Raw genomic sequence first — 17,403 nt, forward strand, 5'->3', positions numbered from 1 at the left:
TCTCACCCCCCACACTAGTTAGTCGAGTCGACAGAGATTATTATGTTAATGTCAGCTTTAGTGTCATTTTTCAGGAAATGGCGTTTCCATCAGGAATGTGACACTCAAGCCCTGGGGCAAGCAGAATCAACATCCGCTGCATCATCAAGACAGTTGCTTTGTGAGAAGATGTTAACCCATGTTCACATGTGGCCATTTTTTTTGTAAATAACATCTGAAAACTACCAGTGACCTGGCTTTGGCCCCAAGTCAGATCAGGTCCACTGAGGTCATGGGCCTAGTGAGACACTGGAGCTGGGATGTGTAGGTGTAAACAGAAAGTCTGAACCATTTTGGTAAAACACGGGTAAGTCTCCGGTGAAAATTCACAGAAACATTTATTTTCTATTACTTCTTAATTTTGAACATCAATATTTCAGTTATTCCACTTACTGCTTGTAAAAAAGGGAAGCAGTCTTGGTTGGTGACAGGTTAAGAGTTGACCGAGCCTATGAGTTCCATTTGTCACCTATAGCAACAGCTATTTTGCATTCAGCAGTCCAAACTGTCAAACATGCACTGGAGTCAAGACAGAAGTCCATTTGAACCATAAAATATGTTTTAAAAGGTTTGTGTTCGTCACTTTGTTAAATATTTTTTTGGTCACAATATAGTGAAATGCCGGTATAGTATACCTGCAAAGTGCTCTAATTAAATCCAAGTGACGCTGAATGCTCAAGTACAAAAGAGCACAACAAAATGTAATAATAAGTAGAGGGCCTTTCAGAACTTATCAAAAATGAGTTCTGTGATACATTCCGTATCCTTACAAGAAAGCATATCCATTATGTTAGGCCAGATCATCTAACATCTTTATGTCAAACTTGTACAATTGTGTAGAGTTTTGCACACAATCTATTTGATAATTTAGCACACATTGAACACAAAGCACCAGTGTGTGCACATACACCAACACACACAAATATCCCCAATATGACAGTCATGGATACATGTTTGGTAAAAGAGTCAACAATCCCAATTTTTCTTTCTTTTTTTGTTGGAAAAAAAATGGCAAATTAAGTCATTACAATCAAAATCTTGACACACATTAATTTATGCACGCATGCAAATGAACATGTACACACACACACACACACACACACACACACACACACACACACACACACACACACACACACACACACACACACACACACACACACACACACACACACACACACACACACACACACACACACACACACACAATTCATGGCTGATTTAGCAGAAATACAATTTGGGGCCTAAATTCCAATTTGTGGTGAATGCAAGATAAGACGAGGCAGACATTTTGCTTTGAATGATCATTTGGAGTGTTCATTTGCACGGGGCAGGATTTAGATTTAATATCATGAAATAAGAATGACAGCAAAATAATTTGGATGTTTTAACACTACTGATTTAGGATGTGTCTTTTTCATCAATCTGATACAATATAATCACTTCTCTTCATGCAAAACAAGACATTGCTTCCTCCACAATTCTTATTTGGCAAGCCACCACTGGTGCTATCAGAGAACAAACCTAAAAATAAAAAAAACCCTGTAAATTAATAAATTGATTTTGTTCGTTTCACCCACAACCCTGGTATAGCAGGACCTAAAGGAGTCAGAGCATGTATTTTACCGCCACTGTCTGTAACATGGAGGCTTTTGAATTAGGCAAATCAGGTCTGAAAGTCTATCTCAGTGGCTTGGTCAGTGGGAAGACAAGTTTCGCTGGGCTCCTTTTGGGACTTCCAGCAACTTCCCAGTAGTATTGAGCTAGAGTGTCTGTTGCTCGGTTACGTCCTTGCAGCATGTTCCACCATAGCTGGTGCTTTAAGGTTTGGGGTTGCTTGACAGATGCATTCGGACCCTCTGTCGTCACTCCCCCCACGTTCGTGATACGAACTGTATGAATTTGCCATGTTGCTCTTTGGTTTGTAAACAACACCAGTCTTTCTGAAGTTTGATATGTTTTTCAAAATTCCCATCTCATTTTGGATTTATTTTCTTTTCCTTAGGAAATACTGCATATTAAAAATAAAATATATCTATGCATTTTCCTCCTGAACACCTTGTGGATGCATGTGGAAATGTCTCGGGTTTGAAATGTAACTTCCTTGTATTTTGCATATCCTGATTTGATAAAGCACCCATATATTTGTAGCAGCTCTTGGGGGAATCATTGCATTGAGCACAGGGAGTGTACCGCCTTAGCCTGGGATTTGACACCATAAGGCAGAGCAAGCAAGGTAGGAGGTCAGAAGAGGGCGAAAGAAATGGTCACAAGCCTCTATTTTGACTAGTGTAACTAGCCAGTGAAGAGGACCTGACTATCTGGAGTAGTCGGGAATAGCAGAATAAAGATGAGGAGAGGGACGGGGTGGTTGGTGTACGAATAACGGTGAAGTAAATTGGATGAGTTTTGTCTGTCAGGTCTTGACGGCTAGTTTGTTTAGTCGGTTGGTCTGGAGTGTTGGTTTTTGAAGGCTGGTCTGGAGATTGGGGTTGAGGGAAAAAGGGGGGCTCCAGTCAGGAACCCAGTTATTTCTGTCGGGCGAAAGCTCTGTAGATGGCGAAGCCTAGGACTGTGACTACTGCTGCGCCTGGCGTCACTCTCAGCCAGAAGGAGGTGTTGCTCATGTCGGAGTCGTTCAGGTCTGTGGGGGGACGACGACAAAGTAACCAATGAACTGACAAATGAAACAGTAAAGGTTCAGACCACTACAGAGTATAAAGTCAAATGTGACATGAAATTCTAGTTTTTCAACACTGAAACACCAAACTATAGATGAAATGGTGATAAACAGAGATAATTGTTAGTCACATGTGACAGTCAGTGTACTAATACGTACGGGAACATGGCGGCCCAGGCCAGCTTGGTGTAAATGTTCTTGCTGGTGGAGTCCAGGGACAGGCCGGAAAAGGGGAGTGGCATTGGCAGCCGGTGTTTGTAGCAGAACTCTGCTGGGGTCATCCCGTGGAGTTGTCTCACCTCGGGGAGGTCTGCCTTGGAGGCCACCACCACACAGGGAATACTGCTGTTCATGTAGTGTTGCTACAGATAAGACATAGATATCTGTGGATGAAGAGAAATGGGGTGTGGTAAAGAGAAAGAGGATGGGGGTAAGATAAAAGGGAGGGAGAGGAAAATAAAAGAGTAAAAACATTGAAGAACAGACTCCTGATCATTTCATTGATACACATTCTGTTCCTTTGTGAAAACCAGAGAAGCTCTGAAGCAGACATGAGATACTGCTCACCTTGTATATACTGGCACAGTAGTCGAAGGAGTGGGGGTCGTTTGTGTCATACATGAGACATGCTACGTCGCACGCAGCGTCCGACGCCTTTAGGAACTCCGTTTCCACGTCCACCTCGTAGAGCTGCCAGGAGGAGACGACAGATTGGAGGTGAAGCTACTGTACTCTACCAAAAGTTCAGAGGTCAGAGTTGAGGTTACAGTAAAAGATAATGTACTCACGACGAGGAACTTCTCCTGGTTGCTAACTTGGACAGTGTTTATGGTGTAGAAGGAAAAGGCACCAGTGGAATGCTCCTCTCACTGAAATAGACACACAGACCCTCATCATTTCTTGAAGTAATGCTAGTCGTTAGGGTAGGTTTTCAACATCATTTCTCTGCTCCAACACATCATATTAATAATGCAGAATGGCCTTACAATGAAGAGTTCAAGGCGTACTATTAGTAACAAAGTACTAAATAGTTCCTCCAGGAATTCTGTATCGCTATTTAGTCGAAATAATATTTAGGCAAACAATAGTAAGATGACCGTACCGCTGTGTTTCGGCCAAGGAAGACCTGAAGGAACGCAGACTTCCCAGTCCCCCGCGGTCCAATCACCTTACATAGGAACACTGACCGCTGAACCTGGCCCTTCTCCAGGTCCACGGCCTTCTCCCGCGTCACTGCAGAGCCACACACACACATGGACAGCACCAACACACACACACACACACACACACACACACACACACACACACACACACACACACACACACACACACACACACACACACACACACACACACACACACACACACACACACACACACACACACACACACACACACACACACACACTAGGGACAGGGAACCATTGACTAATACAAAGGAGTATTATCAAAGCATTTAAAACAATCATATTTCCCCCTAGTTAATTATGGGGGAATGCAAAATCTGATCTAAGATGGTGGGGGTAAGAGTAACCTTGGGTGTTTTGGAATTATTTGAGCTTTTGGCCCACTCCCACATTTATAGCAGGGTCAGCTAAACCTGCTCACCTCCGTGGCACAGACTGAGTGCGTGTGAGGTCATTAGCGGCGGTGAGACTCTTACATTACGCCACCCTACCCTAATCCTGGGAAGCCCTACCCTAATCCATGCAGCCACGCCCTCAATTTTACACACGCATAAAAACAGAAATACACACTGGGAGGCCGGTTGAGGTCAACTGACCAATTGAAGGATGCGATTATGGAATTATTATTGATAACCTCAAATGTGTACATTTTGTGTTAGCAGCCCATATGCTAACTAAACCACACATTCAATCTCCACACCAGTCAAACTGCATATTCAAAGTTGAACTTTCAGTCATTGTACATCCACAGAAGGCATACAGACTGTATATAATGATGTCTGCAGGGTCTATACTGAACCAGATTATAGTTCTAATCCTCTAACTACATTGAGTGAGGTTTACTTTGGCACTAGGATTATTGGTTCTAGTTTACATACATACAGTCCACCTTCCTAGAGAGGCTACAGGATTTAAAAAAAAATATGTGTTGACACAGACCCACACCTGTGACTGCAGTGGTTTGGGTGTTCTGCTGAGTAAGGATGGTGTAGCCCAGGTATAACAAGTACTCCAGGCAGCGATGGATGTCAAGGTATGCTGAAAGCCTGTATACAAAGGGAAGTCGCATTAGTTAAGGTAGAGAACAGAATAGGAACCGCAGAATTAGGAATTATAGTACTAAAATGGACATGAACCTTTTTATGAGAAGATCGTTCAAAATAATACACTTTTCACTATCAAAATAATACTTTGCTTGCTAAAAAAAAACCCAGGCGATATATGATTTAAGATGATATTTCTCAAAATGTCACAGCACGCTGACAGAAAGAGAAATCTTATGGCTACCTCCTCAGCTAACAATGCTCAGCCATCATCCAATGTCATTACACAGGAGGCAAATGCTTTGATTGACAACTGCCAAAAATGGCCTGACAGACTATGACACCGTGTCAGACGAGGATTTTCCTTCTTTTGCCTATAACCCCAAGCAAACCGCAAACTTCCAAGAAAGGCATGTTTGAACTGGGCCCAGATGCTGCTGTCAATAATGGTGTTATCGCCACTCTTTCCAGGCTCATCAATACAAGGTCCGGAAAGGTTTTCTCTTATAGATATTTGGAGAGTAAAGTTTCCTATGTCAAGTCTTTCACTTGGAGTAATAAGGCTGGTGTCTAAATGTTTTGATTAACAAGGTATTTCTGTTAACGTCCTTGACACTCCCCTTACTGATCATAGAGCTATTTATATTGACATTAAACTTTTATCTCTGATAATGGCCTTGGCAGAGCATCCTACTCGAAGATGAATAACTCTATATTAAAACATGAGTTGGTCAAGATGGGTATAAACATTTTATTTCAAGACTTCTGGAACAAAGCTATAAATGACAAGTCATACAGTAATAACTGTGAGCCGTTCAAATATGAGGTTGGAAAATATTTATGAAAAAATGGGACTATTCTTGCCAAGATGAGGAGAGCTGAAGAAAGTAATTACAAAGATCACCTCTTGTTCAAAAGCCTGTTGAAAGTCTCTCAGAGGAGGACAAATCTGTTCTGTTTGAGCTACAACACAAGTTGGAGGATATGTATAAACTGAAAGCAGAGGGAGCCTTTGTCAGAGGTTGAAGAAAATTAATCTTATTTTTTCAGGTTAGAAAAATACCACTCTAAAAATAATACAATTCAATAATTAAAATATTAATGGTCTCATCACAGATGACCCCAAATTAATCTCTAACTTTAGTTGCAACTTCTACAGGAATTTATATAGTTCTAACTATTGTGAGGTTTCCTCAACTCTTTTTTTGATTCTCTGGGGGATGTGAAATCAATTGGGGAGGCTGAGGGAACAGTGTGATGACCCTATTATAGTTGAACATATAATTTATTCTATTTAACAACTTAAAAATAATATGTATCCTGGGACTGATGGTATATCTGCTGAGTTTTACAAAACGTTGTCTCATTAGTTAGCCCCATTTCTGTTGGTCTTTTCTGAAAGCATTGCAAATAATGATCTCCCTCCCAGTTTGAGGTCTGATTACATTAATACCTAAGCCCAAGAAAGACTTGCTTCTCCTCAATAATTGGCAACCAATCTGTCTGCTCAATAACGACTACAAAATATTAGCCTATATATTTGCAAAAAGAATGAAGGCAGTATTGGACTCAATTTTAGAAGAGACCCAATCTGGCTTCATGAGGAATAGACATATACAGTGGGGCAAAAAAGTATTTAGTCAGCCACCAATTGTGCAAGTTCTCCCACTTAAAAAGATGAGGCCTATAATTTTCATCATAGGTACACTTCAACTATGACAGACAATGTGAGAAAAAAAAAATCCAGAAAATCACATTGTAGGATTTTTAATTAATTTATTTGCAAATTATAGTGGAAAATAAGTATTTGGTCACCTACAAACAAGCAAGATTTCTGGCTCTCACAGACCTGTAACTTCTTCTTTAAGAGGCTCCTCTGTCCTCCACTCGTTACCTGTATTAATGGCACCTGTTTGAACTTGTTATCAGTATAAAAGACACCTGTCCACAACCTCAAACAGTCATACTCCAAACTCCACTATGGCCAAGACCAAAGATCTGTCAAAGGACACCAGAAACAAAATTGTAGACCTGCACCAGGCTGTGAAGACTGAATCTGCAATAGGTAAGCAGTGTTACGGTTTTCTTCCGTCGAAAGAGAGTTGGAGCAAAATGCAGCGTGGTTAGTTCGATACATCTTTAATGAAGAAAAAAAAACACGGACGATACAAAAACAACAAACGGAATGAGAAAAACTATACAGCCTATCTGGTGACAACTAACACAGAGACAGGAACAATCACCCACGAAATACTCAAAGAATATGGCTGCCTAAATATGGTTCCCAATCAGAGACAACGAAAATCACCTGACTCTGATTGAGAACCGCCTCAGGCAGCCATAGACTATGCTAGACACCCCACAAAAACCCCATGACAAAAACGCACCACAATAACCCATGTCACACCCTGGCCTGACCAAATAAATGAAGACAAACATACATACTTCGACCAGGGCGTGACAGAACCCCCCCCCTAAGGTGCGGACTCCCGGACGCACATCAAAACAATAGGGAGGGTCCGGGTGGGCGTCTGTCCATGGTGGCGGCTCAGGCTCGGGACGTGGACCCCACTCCATCAATGTCTTAGTTCCTCCCCCTCGCGTCCTAGGATAGTCCACCCTCGCCGCCGACCATGGCCTAGTAGTCCTCACCCAGAACCCCACTGGACTGAGGGGCAGCTCGGGACTGAGGGGCAGCTCGGGACTGAGGGGCAGCTCGGGACTGAGGCAGCTCGGGACTGAGGGGTAGCTCGGGCCTGAGGGGTAGCTCGGCACTGAGGGGAAGCTCAGCACTGAGGGGAAACTCAGCACTGAGGGGAAGCTCAGCACTGAGGGGAAGCTCAGCACTGAGGGGAAGCTTAGCACTGAGGAGATGCTCAGCACTGAGAGGAAGCCCAGCACTGAGAGGAAGCTCAGCACTGAGAGGAAGCTCAGGCAGGTAGTTGACTCCGGCAGATCCTGGCTGGCTGGCGGATCTGGAAGAGTCTGGTTGACTGGCGGATCTGGAAGTGTCTGGTTGACTGGCGGATCTGGAAGAGTCTGGGTGACTGGCAGATCTGGAAGAGTCTGGCTGACTGGCAGATCTGGAAGAGTCTGGCTGACTGGCGGATCCTGGCTGACTGGCAGATCTGGAAGATCATGGCTGACTGGCGGATCCTGGCTGACTGGTGGATCCTGGCTGACTGGCGGATCTAGCTGCTCTGGCTGCTCCATGCAGACTGGCAGCTCTGGCTGCTCCATGCAGACTGGCAGCTCGGGCTGCTCCATGCAGACTGGCAGCTCTGGCTGCTCCATGCAGACTGGCAGCTCTGGCTGCTCCATGCAGACTGGCAGCTCTGGCTGCTCCATGCAGACTGACAGCTCAGGCTGCTCCATGCAAACTGACAGCTCAGGCTGCTCCATGCAGGCTGGCAGCTCTGGCTGCGCTGAACAGGCAGGAGACTCCAGCAGCGCTGTAGAGGAGGAAGGCTCTAGCAGCGCTGAACAGGTGGGAGACTCCGGCAGCACAGGAGAGGAGGAAGGCTCTGGCTGCGCTAAACAGGCGGGAGACTCCAGCAGCGCTGTAGAAGAGGAAGGCTCTGGCTGCGCTGAACAGGTGGGAGACTCCGGCAGCGCTAAACAGGCAGGAGACTCCGACAGCACTGGAGAGGAGAAAGGTTCTGGCAGCGCTGAACAGGCGAGGCGCACTGAATGCCTGGTGCCTGGTGCTGGCATTGGTGGTACTGGGCCGAGGACACGCACAGGAAGCCTGGTGCGGGGAGCTGCCACTGGAGGACTGGTGTGTGAAGGTGGCACAGGATGGACCGGACCATGAAGGCGTACTGGAGAGCCTGAGAGCAGGACTGGCACAGGACATGCAAGGCTAGGTAGGTACACAGGAGGCCTAGTGCGTGAGGCTGGCACAATTGTCACCAGCCGACTAACACGCACCTCGGGACGAGTATGGAGTGCTGACCCAGGTGCCATTAAATCCCCGACACGCTCCGTCGGGCAAATATCGTATTTAAAGCACCAAACTAGCAACTCCCTCATAACTCTCTCCTCCACTTTCCCCATTAACTCCTTCACAGTCTCTGCTTCACTCACCAACACCGGCTCTGGTTCTGGTCTCCTCCTTGGCTCCTCACGATAAACAGGGGGAGTTGGCTCAGGTCTGAACCCTGACACTGCCACACTCCCCCTGAGCCCCCCCTCAAGACATTTTTGGGGTTGACTCTCGGTCTTCCGTCCGCGCCGCCATGCTTGCTTCGCCAACTCCATTCTCCGATAACCTGCTTCGCACTGCTCCAGCGAATCCCAGGCGGGTTCCGGCACTCTCTCTGGGTCAACCGCCCACCTGTCTATTTCCTCCCAAGTCGTATACTCCAAACTTCGTAGCTCCTGCTGCCGCTGCCTGTCACCACGCTGCTTGGTCCTGGTGTGGTGGGTGATTCTGTTACGGTTTTCTTCCGTCGAAAGAGAGTCGGACCAAAATGCAGCGTGGTTAGTTCGATACATCTTTAATGAACCAGTTAAGTCTATGGGGGCGCTATTTAATTTTTGGATAAAAAGACGTGCCCGTTTTAAGCGCAATATTTTGTCACAAAAAGATGCTCGACTATGCATATAATTGATAGCTTTGGAAAGAAAACACTCTGACGTTTCCAGAACCGCAAAGATATTGTCTGTGAGTGCCCTAGAACAGAAGCTTCAGGCAAAACCAAGATGAAACTGCAACCAGGAAATGAGCAGGATTTTTGAGGCTCTGTTTTTCATTGTCTCCTTATATGGCTGTGAATGCGACAGGAATGAGCCTGCCCTATCTATCGTTTCCCCAAGGTGTCTACAGCATTGTGACGTATTTGTAGGCATATCATTGGAAGATTGACCATAAGAGACTACATTTGCCAGGTGTCCGCCCGGTGTCCTGCGTGGAAATTGGTGCGCAAAACTCAGCTGCTGGTATTTTTCCATGGTATTCTAAGACGAAAGCAGGCTTCCACGAACGGCATATCAATGAAGAGATATGTGTAAAAACACCTTGAGGATTGATTCTAAACAACGTTTGCCATGTTTCGGTCGATATTATGGAGTTAATTTGGAAAAAAGTTCGACGTTTTGGTGACTGAATTTTCGGTTCGTTTCGGTAGCCAAATGTGATGTACAAAACGGAGTGATTTCTCCTACACAAAGAATCTTTCAGGAAAAACTGGACATTTGCTATGTAACTGAGAGTCTCCACATTGAAAACATTCAAAGTTCTTCAAAGGTAAACTATTTTATTTCATTGCTTTTCTGGTTTTTGTGAAAATGTTGCGTGCTAAATGCTACAATAGCTATCAAAACTCTTACACAAATGCTTGATTTTCTATGGTTCAAAAGCATATTTTGAAAATCTGAGATGACAGTGTTGTTAAGAAAAGGCTAAGCTTGAGAGCAAGCATATTTATTTCATTTCATTTGCGATTTTTAGAAATCGTTAACGTTGCGTTATGGTAATGAGCCTGAGGGTGTATTCACGATCCCGGATACGGGATGGCTAGAATCAAGAGGTTAAATAAGAATTTGTTCTTAACCTGTTACTCCTACCCCCTACTTTTTCGAACATTCTGTTAAAAATCGCGCAACATTTCAGCGCCCTGCTACTCATGCCAGGAATCTAGTATATGCATATGATTAGTATGTGTGGATAGAAAACACTCAGACGTTTATAAAACTGGTTAAATCACGGCTGTGACTATAACAGAATGTGCGTTTCATCGAAAAGCACAGGAAAATCTGATCACTGAAAATGGGAAAATATATCCATGCGCCACTAGAACTCATTGTTGAATGTGATCCACATTAAATGGGGCTCGAGGTTGCAATTACCTACAGCTTCCACACGATGTCAACAGTCTTGTCATTTGCCTACGATTTGTTTCTTGGTCAAACGGACACAAGGTAGCGCCTTTCTTCTGGTCTCCGACCGGATATTTTGGTTGAGATTTACCCGGACATTATTTCCAGACGTACAGCTATAGAATATACATCGCCTCGTGATCAATTTGATCGCTTATTAACATTTACTAATACCTAAAGTTGCATTACAAAAGTATTTCGAAGTGTTTTGTGAAAGTTTATTGTCGACTTTTTTCATTTAAAAAAATGGCGTTACGTTATAAAACGTTATTTTTCCCTTGATCACACAGTCTTCATAGATCGATATCTAGGCTATATATGGACCGATTTCATCGAAAAAAAGACCCAATAGTGATGTTTATGGGACATCTAGGAGTGCCAACAAAGAAGATGGTCAAAGGTAAATGTTTTATATTTTATTTGTGCGTTTTGTGTAGCGCCGACTATGCTAATTATTTTGTTTACGTCCCCTGCGGGTCTTTTGGGGTGTTACATGCTATCAGATAATAGCTTCTCATGCTTTCGCCGAAAAGCATTTTAAAAATCTGACTTGTTGCCTGGATTCACAACGAGTGTAGCTTTAATTCAGTACCCTGCATGTGTATTTTAATGAACGTTTGAGTTTTAACGAGTGCTATTAGCATTTAGCGTAGCGCATTTGCATTTCCAGATGTCTAGATGGGACGCCTGCGTGTCGGGTAGGAGCAAAAGGTTAATGCATTCCAGGTTACTACCTCATGAAGCTGGTTCAGAGAATGCCAAGAGTGTACAAAGCTGTCATCAAAGCAAAGGGTGGCTACATAAACAAATATTTTAACACTTTTTTGGTTACTACATGATTCCATGTGTTATCCAATAGTTTAATGTCTTCACTATTATTCTACAATGTAGAAAATAGTAAAAATAAAGAAAAACCCTTGAATGAGTAGGTTGTGTCCAAACTTTTGACTGTATGTAAATTAAATTGTAAACTCTTTTGTCTGTAATGTCTTTTCGTAATATGTCATCCCCCGTAAAACGAGTTGACGCCATTGGCGTCAGTTAATGGGGATCTTAATTCATCAAATTAAATAAAAACACACCAGCTTCTAAGCACAAGCACAGGTAATTGAAACAACAGTATTTTCATACTTGTTCCCCTTCTCTGCTTTGCCGTTTACCAAGGGGATCCATTTTGTTCCGATCTGGAAGGTGAGTGCATAAAAAATTACAACAAAACACTAATAAAAGTTCTAATTTATCATACAGGGATGCAAACCAGTCACCTTTCCGCAAAATTTGCCATTTTGAATCCAGAATATGTGACCTACGTGATTCATGTGGATCTGATAAGAAAAGTTTGGGAGGGAGGCATTTGGATCATTACTGGCTGTGAGCGAACAAGTGATGCGCGTTTGGAGCAATACCGGCTGAATACCGGCTGAATTCTGTCGAAAAACACTTAGTCAGACAACATTTGAATTTCTCTCCTAAAATTAAGAGAACTAAAACTATATTTAATAATTGGCTACAAAGAGATCTTTCTATACTTGGGAGAGTACTTCTGTCCAAGGCAGAGGGACTGTCTCGTTTTGTCTACCCCTCATTATCGTTATGTGTAAATCCAGCTACTTGTAAAGAGATCAATAAGACCTTTCTTGACTTCATCTGGAAAAATAAGTCTCACAAACTAAAAAAATATGTCCTTTCTAACAAAAGAGCTGAAGACAGTCTAGAAGTGTTGGACTTTGTTGACATAAATAATACTTTCATGATAAACTGGTTGAAAAAAATGTTTGCTCGATACTGATTCAATATGGTATTTCATTCCAAATAATGTCTCCAATTTTTACTGAAATGTAATTATATTCCTGAAAGATTACCTGCTAAATTGGCTAGGTTTCACCAACAAGCTGTCACGCCCTGGTCTTATTATTTTGTGTTTTCTTTATTATTTTGGTCAGGCCAGGGTGTGACATGGGTTAATTATGTGGTGTGTTGTGTCTTGTTTTTTTGTAGGTATTGGGATTGTGGTATAGTGGGGTTATCTAGAAAAGTCTATGGTGGCCTGAAGTGGTTCTCAATCAGAGGCAGGTGTTTATCGTTGTCTCTGATTGGGAACCATATTTAGGCGGCCATATTCTTTGAGTGTTTTGTGGGTGATTGTTCCTGTCTCTGTGTTTGTTTGCACCAGATAGGCTGTTTAGGTTTTCATGTTACGTTTGTTGTTTTGTATTGTTCGTGTTTTCATCGTTATTAAAGATGTATACAAGTAACCACTCTGCATTTTGGTCTGACTCTCCTTCGACTGAAGAAAACCTTAACACAAGCTTTACTGGCCTGAAAAATAAGTTTCCTGCACAATTTTCCCCCTCAAACCTCTTGTGGAATAATTCAGACATAACTAAGGAATAAGTCATTGTTCTACCCCAACTGGCATGAGAGGAATATTGACTTTGTTCTTGATATTTTTGACAACAAGGGTAATATTCTCACATATGAACAATTTATAACATTGAAAGAGAGTTTATTTCTGTGATCAAAGCCGTTCCCAGTGGTCTAACTACACTTATGAAAAGTAATCTTACATTTTGGGAATGATCAAAGTTTATCCAGAACTCAGATTGGAAGGCATGGAATTACTTGAGAAATCTTGTGATAAATATATAGGACAAATTCTTCATTCACAAAACCAACTTACACCGAGAGGAAAGTTTTTCTGGAACATGCTTATTCCTGACATTGTCTGGAAAAATGCATGGTTAAGACCTTACAAATAATGTATACCAAACAAAGTTAAGGAAGTGCACTTCAACATTTTGCATAAGATATATACATGTAAGTCTATGATTTCCAAATTTGTGGCTATTGATGATAGCTGCGTTTTCTGTGAAAAAGGTGAGAATCTGTCTCAATTGTTCTTTGAATATAAATTTGTGTCCGAATTTTGGGAAAACCTTGCAAAGTACTTATTTACCATTATGAACACTGCCTATAATTTTAATAACATAAAATATATAATATGTTACTATTGCAATGATAACAAAACCACTGAAATGATTGTTCATTTAAAAAAAAATATTGTTGCCAAATACTTTATACACAAACAAAAATTCCAAAATTCTACACCAAAATTACCAATTTTTCTGATTGAATTTAATTCTTATTAAAACACTAACCCTAGTGAATAACAAGAAGAATAACATCTTCATGAATCATTATAATAAGATATCAGAGTGAATATAATTGCACTTAAATAGTTTTTTTGTGTATTTTATTTATACTTTTTGTATGTTTGAGCATTGTTAATACCTGTGTTTGGTTTGCTAGACATGTTTGATGTAGCAATGTAAGTTGATTTTTGTATTATGAATAAAATAAATGTATAATTAAAAAATAATAATAATAAAGAATACTGGCTGTATCCAAGGCTCAGCCAATCATTCACGTAACAAACTGCAGCACGCGACTGAAAAGACAAGAGACAACCAATTGGCTAGTTACAACATCAGCGTGCGTTCTGGAAAGACAGCAGAGAGTGGAAAGGCAGCTTGCCAGTTACAGCAGCACGTCCCCTGAACGATAACAAAGAGGTAGGTGAGAAGCCTGACCACGGAGACGGGGGTGAGAAGGTAATGAAGCGTACTTCATGAGCTGTAACCAGAAAGTTTGAGGTGAGGGAGAAAGTGTGGTGGAACAACTATTGTTAAGTATCTTGCTAGCTGGATCGAATTCTTCGTTAGGTAGCCAAAGAAATGTTGAGCAACATTAGCCAACTTAACTGATCAAATAATTGAGTTCATGGTGTGAAAATTAGCTGGCTAATAAAGTCAGACAGCTAACATTACAACATCAGATGAGCTAACGTTAGTAATCTAACCAATTCGCTATAGTATTAACTGGTATACGACTTCTTGCCGTTTCTCAAGTAAGATTCCAAGAACACAGGATGAGATGTTACTATCCTTTGTGCAAGCACTTCCAAGAGTTAATGAACAGTGAGCCTGGTGAAATTTGGGGAGCGCATCGTCAGTAGTGTACCTTTGGTTCCTAGAGTGTTTCGGCCTTTCACACTATACACCCTCCCCAAAGGCGGCCAGCGACAGGGTGATCAATCCTACGCTTGCGTTCCATTCCCAATTAGTCATAGGAGTTGACTTGTTGTTGAAAGCAAACATCCCATGGGACTATGCATGGCAGGGGCGTTCTCCTCCCTGAGTCAAGCATTGTTGACCGCATACCTCCTGGCGCTCTCACTTCGGGGCCCAGCTGGGGTCTTTCCTCTTCATCCAGAGCCACTGACTGCTTTGATTGCCGAACGCTGGCTCTGGCCCTTAATTCCCAGGTCTCTGAGCAGTCTGGTTGTAGATGTTGCCACAAAACCTCTGCAGCCCACCTCCACTGGTCGGACTTCTGTGTTCCAGCCATGATGCCGTGCTTCGGCAGCTAGATCGGCATAGCGCAGATGTTTTCGCTCAGAAGCCTCATCTGAGTCCTCCCAGGGTACTGTGAGCTCAATGATGAAGACCTTCTTGAGCGAACGGGACCAGAGCACAATGTCAGGTCTTAGGGTGGTGGTTGCGATCTCCGGAGGAAACACACGTTGCCGGCCAATGTCAGCTAGCATTTTCCAGACGCGGGCCAAGCGCAGCTGGTCTCGCTCTAATGGTGTAGAGCCGCTCTTTGGTGGTTTAGCCCCTTCGCGGACAAAGTTTGTCCGTAAGGGGTGTGATGCTGCTGGGGGTGGTAGGGAGTTGGTGGCAGCTCGCTTGTCCTCCAGGGCGGACGCAAGGTTTTTAAGGACTTGGTTGTGACGCCAAGTGTAGCGTCCTTGGGTGAGGCTTGTTTTACACCCTGTGAGAATGTGCCTGAGGTTGGCTGGCACGGAACAGAGGGCACAGTCCGGATCTTCACCATACCATTGGTGAAGATTAACTGGTGTTGGAAGGACGTCATATGTTGCTCTGATGGAAAAGCTCAACCGCCTCGCTTCCATGGCCCACAGATCCTTCCAGCTGATCTTCCTCTTCTCCACACTGTCCCATCGAGTCCACTGTCCCTGTTTGGAAAGAGAGACTGCCTTGGCCCACCTTGCAGCCTCCTCCTGATGGCGTACTTCCTGCACTACCATCTTCCGCCGCTCTGGTGCAGTGGCCATACTCCAAGCAGCACGGCTAGTTAGCCCAAGGCCTCCTCTCCCTTGCTGAACATGACCCACAATGTCAGCATGTCTGAGGGCTGCTGTTGCCTCCTGGACTGCTTTTCCTGGCCTCCATTTGCACCCAGTTGCCAAGGTCGGCGCGTTATTGCTCACCACTGGGTCTCGAGATTCATTCAGTGTCATCTGGAGCCTGGTTTTTGCACACTTGAATTCCTCTGTTAGACTGGTGAAGGGCAGCTTGAGGACACCATCTCCATAGAGGCCTATGGTGGTAAGGCATCGTGGAACTCCGAGCCACTTCTTTAAGTAGCCTGTGACTCCTCTTTCCACCTTCTCCACTGTTGAGATTGGAACCTCACACTGCTAGGGGCCACAACACCCGGGGTAGGAGACCAAACTGCAGACACCAGGCCTTTAACTTTCCAGGTAGCTGGGTGTTGTCGATGGACTGTAGGCTACTACTGATGTCTTTGCGCAGCTGTTGCACCTGGTCGCTGTCCTTCAGGCTTGCATCATACCACCTTCCAAGGCTTTTTACCGGCTGCTCAGACACTGTTGGGATTTGGTCATCTCCGATGAAGAATATCAGGTCAGAGAGTACTCCCTTCACAATCGAGATGCTGCATGACTTGGATGGTTTAATCTTCATACGGGCCCAACTGATGTTCTCCTCGAGTTTTCTGAGCAGTCTCCTGGTGCATGGGACAGTGGTGGTCAATGTTGTAATGTCGTCCATGTAGGCTTTGAGCGGAGGGAGGCGGAAACCAGAGTCGACTCGCTGTCCACCAGCAACCCATTTTGAGGATCTGATAACCTCCATTTCCATTATGAATGCCAACGGAGAAATGGTATATCCCGCCATTATACCTACATTCAGGCACTGCCATGAGGTGGTGAAGCAGAACTGCAGATCCTGGAAGTACGACTTCACCAGGGTTGTGATGGTGTCCGGTATGTGGAAAAATCTGAAGGCAGACAACAGGAGTTCATGGGGCACAGAGCAAAATGCATTGGCGAGGTCGAGGAAGGCTACACGGAGGTCCCTTTTCTCCACCTTGGCCATTTGGATCTGGTGCTAGATCATGCTGGAATGTTCCAAGCAGCCAGAGAACCCTGATATTCCTGCCTTCTGTACAGATGTATCGACGTACACATTCCTTTGCAGGTACTCGGCCATCCTCTGGGCAATGACCCTAAAGAAGATTTTACCCTCGACATTCAGTAAGGAGATTGGGCGGAATTGGCTAATGTTCACTGCATCCTTCTCCTTAGGGATCAAGACCCCGCCTGCCCTACGCCACACTTTGGGTATTATCTTCTTTTGCCAAGCTGTTCTCATAAGCCTCCAGAGGAACCTCAGGACGTCTGGTGCGTTCTTATACACTTTGTACGGGACTCCATTTGGCCCCGGGGCTGATGCTGTTCTTGCCCGTC

General features: G+C 43.8%; 1 protein-coding gene across 1 annotated transcript in view; it reads right to left on the reverse strand.

Moving 5' to 3' along the window:
• Positions 1-2,549: 2,549 nt before the first annotated feature.
• Positions 2,550-17,403, reverse strand: part of LOC127911465 (mitochondrial Rho GTPase 2-like) — a 45,948-nt gene continuing 31,094 nt past the window's right edge. The window contains 6 exon segments of the mRNA XM_052478398.1: positions 2,550-2,683; positions 2,879-3,102; positions 3,287-3,409; positions 3,508-3,588; positions 3,822-3,952; positions 4,852-4,952. Coding sequence (XP_052334358.1) covers positions 3,082-3,102; positions 3,287-3,409; positions 3,508-3,588; positions 3,822-3,952; positions 4,852-4,952 — 457 coding nt within the window. The 3' untranslated portion in view covers positions 2,550-2,683; positions 2,879-3,081.

This window comes from Oncorhynchus keta, chromosome 24, assembly GCF_023373465.1.
Source record: "Oncorhynchus keta strain PuntledgeMale-10-30-2019 chromosome 24, Oket_V2, whole genome shotgun sequence".
In the NCBI taxonomy this organism is placed as follows: domain Eukaryota; kingdom Metazoa; phylum Chordata; class Actinopteri; order Salmoniformes; family Salmonidae; genus Oncorhynchus; species Oncorhynchus keta.